Consider the following 9090-nt stretch of genomic DNA (forward strand, 5'->3'; position numbering starts at 1 on the left):
CGAATTATTAAATATGTGTAGTAATGCCTTTGCTATCTTTTCCCTAGATTCTTTTAAAATGCGTGGATGCAATTCATCTAGACCAGGGGTTTTAGCCTCTTTGAGTTTGATTAGTTTATTTAATATATCCCCTCTTTTTATTTTAAGTGCACTTGTCTCATTACTAATCTCATCAGCCAATGTCATGTCCACCTGTTCCATCTCTCTGGTAAATACTGAAGCAAAATAATGATTTAATATTTCTGCCATCTCTCTATCATTACCTGTGGTATTATCCTGTCTATCCCTTAATGGCCTTATTCCCATCCCAACCTTCCTTTTTTCATTGATGTGCCTGTAAAATATTTTACTATTTTGTTTTATGTTCCTTGATAATTTAATTTCATAGTTCCTCTTTGCCTTTGTAATTTTTTTTTTGACTTCTCTCCTAATCTCTTGGTATTCCCCCTTATCATGCACTCCCCTGTTAACTATGTACTTAATGTATGCCTCTTTCCTTACCCTCAATTGTTCCATTATGGCTTTATTCATCCATGGAGTCTCATTATTGTCTGGTTTGTTCTTTCCTTTTTGCAGAATATATTTTTCCTGCACTCTGTTGAACACCGTTTAAATGTTTCCCATTGCTGTTCTATATTGTTTGCCAATATTGTTGCCCATTTTATTTTCCCAAGTTCGATTCTCAGCCCCTCAAAATGAGCTTTTCTCCAATCTATTAACCTAATTTTCGTCATACTTATGTGCCTCTCAATTATCATCTTTAAATTATATTATGGTCACTATTGCCTAGATGTTCCCCTACTTTTACTTCTCTTATCTGCTCTGGTTCATTCCCCATTACCAGATCCAATAGTGAATCCTCTCTTGTTGGACTTTTTACATATTAGGTTAGAAAGGAATCCTGTACACATTGTAGAAACTCCATTCCCTTATTCCCTTTACCTACCCTTCTGTCCAATTAATATTGGGGTAGTTGAAATCCCCCATGATTATTATTCTATGTTTTTTACTCATTTCCCTAATTTGTCTGCATATTTCCTCCTCCACCTCCCTTCCACTATTAGGTGGTCTGTAGACTACACCTATTAGTGTGATTGATCCTTTATTATCTTTTATCTCTATCTATATGGATTCTATTTTTGTCTTGCTGATAGCTGCGTCACTTTTTTCTACTGCCATTATATTATCGCTAATAAGCACAGCTACTCCACCTCCCCTTTTTCTCTCTCTATCTTTTCTACATATGTTATACCCTGCAACGTTTAATTTCCAGTCCTTATTTTTCTGTAGCCATGTCTCAATAATCCCTATTATGTCTGGTTATTCGCAATGCATGATTGCTTCCAGCTCCCCTGTTTTATTACAGACACTGTGTGCATTGCTGTACAGACAGTTGAACTCATTTATAATAGGATTTCCCCATACTTTATATTTAACTATCTTTTTAGACTCCTGTTCTATAACCCTATTTATTCCCTTGCCATCAATGTCCTCCCTTACTTTATTCTTTCCTATGCTCTCTTTTCCTGTTTTGTTTATAATTCATTGCCCTCCTGCTGCCCCATAACCTCCATATAAACTCTCCTACCCATATATATGGCCACCTTCTCAACCTCGCTGCTATTTATGAACATAACGTTCTATTGCATGTTATTTACTGAACATTTATTACTAACCAGAAATCTGCAAGTCTCTGACTGATTATGGTATTCTGCCATTTTGTATTTCTCCACTTGATTCACTGGCTGTATCCAGTTTCTGCTCTTCCTTCTGCAGGTGACCATATTGCTGGGATGTTGGCAGTCGCTGTGGCTTCTAGTCGGACCCTGGAAGTGGTAGACCTGGAGGGGACAGGCCTGACGAACCAGTCTGCTCAGGTATACAGGCACTTGTGTTCATTCAGTAATTGTGTATCCGGACATAAAGAGGTTGATTTTCCAGTTGTTACTGTCCTCTGTGCATAGAAAAGGGGTCAGAGACCATTAACGTTGGGTTTATGCCCTTTTTTACATGATGCCCTTTTTCCAGTGGGCAAATGGGTAGCTGTAGGAAGCTCTCACCTAACACAGGTGGGAGTTTGCAAATGATGCGGAGGTGATACAACAATACCTTCCATATTACTACAGTTATAGGCCACTTTGAATTTCCGATGATATAAATGGGCATTCAAGGTTTCTGGGCACTGAGCTGTACACAGAAGTAAGTTTAGATGATTCATTCAGGCCATTTCTGGACAGTTTTTCTTTTAAAAAATTCTGCTGGTACCATGAACCTTGTGCAAATAGTTTTATATATTTTTGCCTCCAGCATTTATTACTGGCATCAATGGGTCTCCCAATGTGAGTTCCCGCATCTGAGGTGCTAGGAAGGAGAAGAGAACCACCAAAGGGATGTCAGGAGGGATGTTCTATGCCCACCTGGAAGTACCTGCATCTGCAGGTGGAGGAGAACATATCTCACGATAACAGATGATTAGTGGCTGCAGAGACACCAACTCTCAAGATAAGTTGTGAAAGCAGGCCCGATGGCACCTGTTTGCGTGAAGGCTTGACTAACTGTTGTGCTGGATAGTTCTTCAGAAGCATCCAAATCACAGTATGTTATTTTTTATGAAGTACTGCATAAAAGAAGGCGCGTCAGCAGTCAGCACCCACCAATTTGATAGTTATGGTATTTTGTCCAAAGCCATCACCACCCGAAGTCCTAAATTTATGGAACCCAGCACATATTCCTGAATATGTCAGAGGAGACTGCTCTTTACCACCTCCACTTCACAAGAAAGCTTGTAACAGAGTTGTATCATCGGCTGGAGTAACAGGGATGCCTCTTCCCGTAGAACGGAGAGTTTCCAGAGAAAGAAGCTTTCCTTCATCATAGAATCATAGAAATTTACAGCACAGAAGGAGGCCATTCGACCCATCTTGTCCATGCCAGCCGACAGAGAGCTATCCACCCTAATCCCACTTTCCAGCAGTTGGTCCGTAGCCCTGTAGGTTACGGCACTTCAAGTGCATATCCAAGTACTTTTTAAATGTGATGAGGGTCTCTGCCTCTACCACCCTTTCAGGCAGTGAGTTCCAGACACCCACCACCTTCTGGGTGAAAAGATTTCTCCTCAAATCCCCTCTAAACCTCCAACCAATTACTTTAAAACTATGCCCCCTGGTTATTGACCCTTCTGCTAAGGGAAATAGGTCCTTCCTATCCACTCTATCTAGGCCCCTCATCATTTTATACACCTCAATTAGGTCTCCCCTCAGCCTCCTCTGTTCCAAAGAAAACAACCCCAGCCTATCCAATCTTTCCTCATAGCTAAAATTCCCCAGCCCAGGCAACATCCTCGTAAATCTCCTCTGCACCCCCTCTAGTGCAATCACATCCTCCCTGTAATGTGGTGACCAGAACTGCACGCAGTATTCTAGCTGCGGCCTAACTAGTGTTTTATACAGTTCAAGCATTACCTCCCTGCTCTTATGTTCTATGCCTCAGCTAATAAAGGCAACTATCCCATATGCCTTCTTAACCACCTGACCTACCTGTCCTGCTACCTTCAGGGATCTGTGGACCTGCACTCCAAGGTCCCTCTGATCTTCTGCACTTCTCACTGTCCTACCATTTAATGTGTATTCCCTTGCCTTGTTAGCCCTCCCCAAATGCATTACCTCACACTTCTCCAGATTGAATTCCATTTGCCACTGTTCTGCCCACCTGACCAGTCCATTGATATCTTCCTGCAGTCTGCAGCTTTCTTCTTCATTATCAACCACACTGCCAATTTTTTTATCATCTGAAAACTTCCTACATTCAAGTCCAAATCATTGATATATACCACTAAAAGCAAAGGACCCGGTACTGAGCCCTGCGGAACCCCACTGGAAACAGCCTTCCAGTCACAAAAACACCCTTCAACCATTACCCTTTGTTTCCTGCCTCTGAACCAATTTTGGATCCAACTTGCCACTTTGCCTTGGATCCCATGGGCTTTTACTTTCGTGACCAGTCTACCATGTGAGACCTTATCAAAAGCCTTGCTAAAATCCATCTAGACTACGTCAAATGTACTACCCTCATCAACCCTCCTTGTTACCTCCTCAAAAAATTCAATCAAGTTAGTCAGACACGACCTTCCCTTGACAAATCCATGCTGACTGTCCCTGATTAATCTGTGTCTTTCTAAATGAAGGTTTATCCTGTCCCTCAAAATTGTTTTCAATAATTTTCCCACCATCGAGATTAGGTTGACTGACCTGTAATTACTCAGTCTATCCCTTTCTCCCTTTTTAAACAACGGTACCACATTAGCAGTCCTCCAGTCCTCTGGCACCACACCTGTAGCCAGAGAAGATTGTAAAATGATGGTCAGAGCCTCTGCTATTTCCTCTCTTACTTCTCTTAACAGTCTGGGATACATTTCCTCCGGGCCTGGGGATTTATCCACTTTCAAAGATGCTAAACCCCTTAATACTTCCTCTTTCGCTATGTTTATTTCACACTCCTCCTCCCTCATTGCAATGTCTGCATTATCCCTCTCTTTTGTGAAAACAGACGCAAAGTATTCATTAAGAACCATACGTATGTCTTCTGCCTCCACACACAGGTTACCTTTATGGTCCCTAATAGGCTCTACTCTTACTTTAGTTATCCCCTTGCTCTTAATGTATTTATAAAACATCTTTGGGTTTTCCTTGATTTTACTTGCCAATATTGTTCATGCTCTCTCTTTGCTTTCCTAATTTCCGACATAACATAGAAGATAGGAGCAGGAGTAGGCCATTCGGCCCCTCGAGCCTGCTCCACCATTCAACTCAGTGCCCTGTCCCTGCCTTCTCCCCATATCCCTTGATCCCTTTAGCCTTAAGAAATGTATCTAACTCCTTCTTGAATATATTTAATGAATTGGCCTCAACCGCCTTCTGTGCTAGAGAATTCCACAGGTTCACCACTCTCTGGGTGAAGAAATTCCTCCTCATCTCAGTCCTAAATGGCTTACCCCTTATCTTTAGACTGTGGCCCCTGGTTCTGGACTCCCCCGCCATCAGGAACATCCTTCCTGCATCTAGTCTGTCTAGTCTGGTTAGCATTTTATAAGTTTCAATGAGATCCCCTCTCATTCTTCTAAACTCCAGCGAGTATAAGCCCAATCGACCCAATCTCTCCTTATATGTCATTCCTGCCATCCCAGGTATCAGTCTGGTGAATCTTCGCTGCACTCCCTCCATGGCAAGAACGTCCTTCCTCAGATAAGGCGACCAAAACTGCACACAATAATCAAGGTGTGGTCTCACCAAGGCCCTGTACAACTGCAGCAAGACATCCTTGCTCCTGTACTCGAATCCGCTCGCTATGAAGGCCAACATACCATTTGCCTTCTTAACCACCTGCTGCACCTGCATGCATACCTTCAGCGACTGGTGCACAAGGACACCCAGGTCTCGTTGCACTTCCCCTTTTCCCAATCTATTGCCGTTCAGATAATAATCTGCCTTCCTGTTTTTGCCACCGAAGTGGATAACCTCGCATTTATCCACATTATACTGCATTTGCCATGCATCTGCCCAATCACCCAACCTGTCCAAATCATACTGGAGTTTCTCGGCATCCTCCTCACAGCACACGCGCCCACCCAGCTTTGTGTCATCTGCAAACTTGGAGATATTACATCTAGTTCCCTCGTCTAGATCATCATTAATATATATTGTGAATAGCTGGGGTCCTAGCACCGATCCCTGCGGTACCCTACTAGTCACTGCTTGCCACTCGGAAAAAGACCCGTTTATTCCAACTCTTTGCTTCCTGTCTGCCAACCAGTTCTCTATCCAAGTAAGTACCTTGCCCCCAATCCCATGTGCCTTAACTTTACACGCTAATCTGTTATGCGGGACCTTATCGAAAGCCTTCTGAAAGTCCAATACACCACATCCACTGGTTCTCCCTTATCTATTCTACCAGTTACATCCTCAAAAAATTCCAGTAGATTAGTCAAGCACGATTTACCTTTTGTAAATCCATGTTGACTTTGTCCGATCCTGTCACTGTTTTCCAAGCGCTTTGCTATTACATCTTTTATAATGGACTCTAGCATTTTCCCCACTTCCTTTTTATTCTCACCCCTGCACTTTCTACCTCTAGGGTTTCTATGGCATTGAACCCTTGGTATCTGTCATAAGCTTCCCTTTTTTTCTTTATCCTTCCCTGTTTGCCCCTTGACATCCAGGGAGCTCTAGATTTGTTAGTCCCACCCTTTTTCTTTAAGGGAACATACTTGTTCTGAACCCTCGCTATCTCCTCCTTGAATGCCTCCCACTGCTCTGACACTGATTTACCTTCAAGTTTCTGTCTCCAGTCCACTTTGGCTAAATCACCTCTCAGCTTAGTAAAATTAGCTTTTCCCCAATTGAAAACTTTTATTCCTGGTCTGTCCTTGTCCTTTTCCAGAACTACCCTAAATCTAACTGAATTATGATCACTACCACCAATATGCTCTCCCACTGATACCCTTTTCACCTGCCCAGGTTCATTCCCTAAAACTAGGTCCAGAGCCGTCCCCTCTCTTGTTGGGCTTGCTACATACTGCCTAAATAAGTTCTCCTGAATGCATTTTAAGAATTCTGCTCCCTCTATACCTTTCATACTAATTTTATCCCAGTTAATATTAGGGAAGTTGAAATCCCCTACTATTACTGCCCTATTTTTGCACGTCTCAGAAATTTGCCTACATATTTGCTCTTCTATCCCCCTCTGACTGTTTGGGGGTCTATAATACACTCAGCAGTGTGATTGGCCCTTTTTTGTTTTTCAGTTCAACCCATATGGCCTCATTGGATGATCCTTCTAAGATATCCTCCCTCCTCACAGCTGTAATTGATGTTTTAATCAATATTGCGACACCCCCTCCTTTTTGTATCCCTCTCTATCTCGTCTGAAAATCCTGTAACCAGGTATGTTGAGCTGCCATTCCTGCCCTTCTTTCAGCCATGTCTCAGTAATGGCTATAATATCAGACTCCCACGTGTCTATCTGTGCCCTCAGCTCATCTGCTTTATTCACTAGACTCCGTGCGTTGAAGTATATAACATTAAGCACTGCCAAACTGCCTTGTTGTCTATTTTGAAGCCTTTGTTTCCTCTGCCTTCAAACTCGCTTACTAATTTTCTGCCTTCCATTTCCAGCTTTGCTTCTCTCCTTCTGAATCTACTCTCAGGTTCCCACCCCCCTGTCAAGCTAGTTTACCTCCCCAACAGCATTAGCAAACCCCGCCACGAGGATATTGGTTCCGGTCCTGTTGAGGTGCAACCCGTCGGCTTGTACAGGTCCCACCTCCCCCAGAAACAGTCCCAATGCCTCAAGAATCTAAAGCCCTCCGTCCTGCACCATCTTTCAAGCCACGCATTCATCTGCTCTATCCTCCTGTTTCTGTGCTCACTAGCACATGGCACCGGGAGTAATCCGGGGATTACTACCATTCAGGTCCTGCTTTTTAATCTCTTTCCGAGCTCCCTATAGTCTGCCTGAAGGACCTCATCCCTCTTTCTGCCTATGTCGTTGGTTCCGATATGGACCACGACCTGTCTGTTTCCCTAACTATTGAATCCCCTATCACTGTTGCTCTTTTTTTTAATTCATTGATGGGATGTGGGCGTCGCTGGCTAGGCCTGCATTTAGTGCCCATCCCTAATTGCCCTTGAGAAGATGGTGGTGAGCCGCCTTCTTGAACCGCCGCAGTCCATATGGTGTGGGTACACCCACAATGCTGTTAGGAAGGGAGTTCCAGGATTTTGGCCCAGCGACAGTGAAGGAACGGCGATACAGGTCCAAGTCAGGATGGTGTGTGGCTTGGAGGGGAACTTGTAGGTGGTGATGTTCCCATGCGTCAGCTGCCCTTGCCCTTCTAAGTGGTAGAGGTCACGGGTTTGGAAGGTGCTGTTGAAGGAGCTTTGGCGAGTTGCTGCAGTGCATCTTGTTGATGACTGCAGCCACAGTGCGCCGGTGGTGGAGGGAGTGGACGTTGAAGGTGGTGGATGGAGTGCCAATCAAGCGGGCTCTTCTTCCACTCTTCTCCCACCCAACCTGTGCAGCTTCATGCTACTCGATGCTTCCAAGCCACCACAAGGGACATCAGGCAGTCTGCATGTCCTGGTGCCTGCATTTTTGGAAGTGGAAGAAATTTGGTCGGGAATAACCTCGCATTCTTGTCTTCTAATCCCACTGAAAAACCCTCATTTGGCCCGACACTGACTCCTGCTTGTAGCCAGCGAGAATAACGTCAACGGCTGGCGTGTGTGGAAAGTCGCTGAGCCGCTGGGGGTCAGGCCGAAAGGGTCCCCAGCGAGGTGAGAAGGTGGGTGGGGTGATTGGCAAAGAGCTGGGAGGGGGAAATCCGGAGGACCAAGTTATCCTTGTGGGGCCAGGAGGAGCACTCCGACTTCCCCGGCCCACAAGTAACAGAGGATGAGCAGGAGAACCCCTGCACTAATGCACCACCAAACTTTCATCCTGCTGTGAGGGCGACACTGAGTTTGATTCATCTTCAATATTGATTCAGTGACATCATTAGTTGTTAGCTGACCTTCCTTCGTTGCATAACATCGACTCGCGTTCACATGTCATCATATGGCGCAGTGCAGGAGTTCTTCTCTTCCCACTACAGCGATTTCACCGATATTCGTCGGGCTTTTATTATTACGATCAGTTCCCATGGCTTAGTTATTGTACTTGGACCATCACATCAGACATCCTGTGTCTGCTATTCTTTCTTATCCTGATTTTTAACCATCCTTAAGGGTTCTTTGCTTTTTAGAAGTCCTTTGTTTTCAAAGTTGATTACACCAGTGGGGTACCACAGGGATCGGTGCTGGGTCCCTTGCTGTTTGTGGTCTACATTAATGACTTGGATATGAATGTAAAGGGTATGATCAGTAAGTTCGCGGATGATACAAAAATTGGTAGGGTGGTAAATAGCGAGGAGGGTAGCCTCAGTCTGCAGGACGATATAGATGGGTTGGTCAGATGGGCGGAACAGTGGCAAATGGAATTTAACCCAGAAAAGTGCGAGGTGATGCACTTTGGGGGGACTAACAAGGCAAAGGAATA

At 44.3% G+C, this 9090-nt stretch overlaps 1 protein-coding gene across 1 annotated transcript in view; it reads left to right on the plus strand.

Moving 5' to 3' along the window:
- The window catches only part of lrrc73 (leucine rich repeat containing 73), a 223443-nt gene extending 221479 nt beyond the window's left edge, over positions 1–1964 (plus strand). Inside the window, exon 4 of the mRNA XM_085998248.1 lies at positions 1777–1964. Within this exon, the coding sequence (XP_085854374.1) occupies positions 1777–1964 (188 nt within the window). The remainder of the gene's footprint in view (positions 1–1776) is intronic.
- The last annotated feature ends 7126 nt before the right edge of the window (positions 1965–9090 follow it).

Source organism: Somniosus microcephalus, chromosome 9 (genome assembly GCF_052327205.1).
Source record: "Somniosus microcephalus isolate GS21.2 chromosome 9, FLI_Smic_1.0, whole genome shotgun sequence".
NCBI classification, from domain to species: Eukaryota; Metazoa; Chordata; class Chondrichthyes; order Squaliformes; family Somniosidae; genus Somniosus; species Somniosus microcephalus.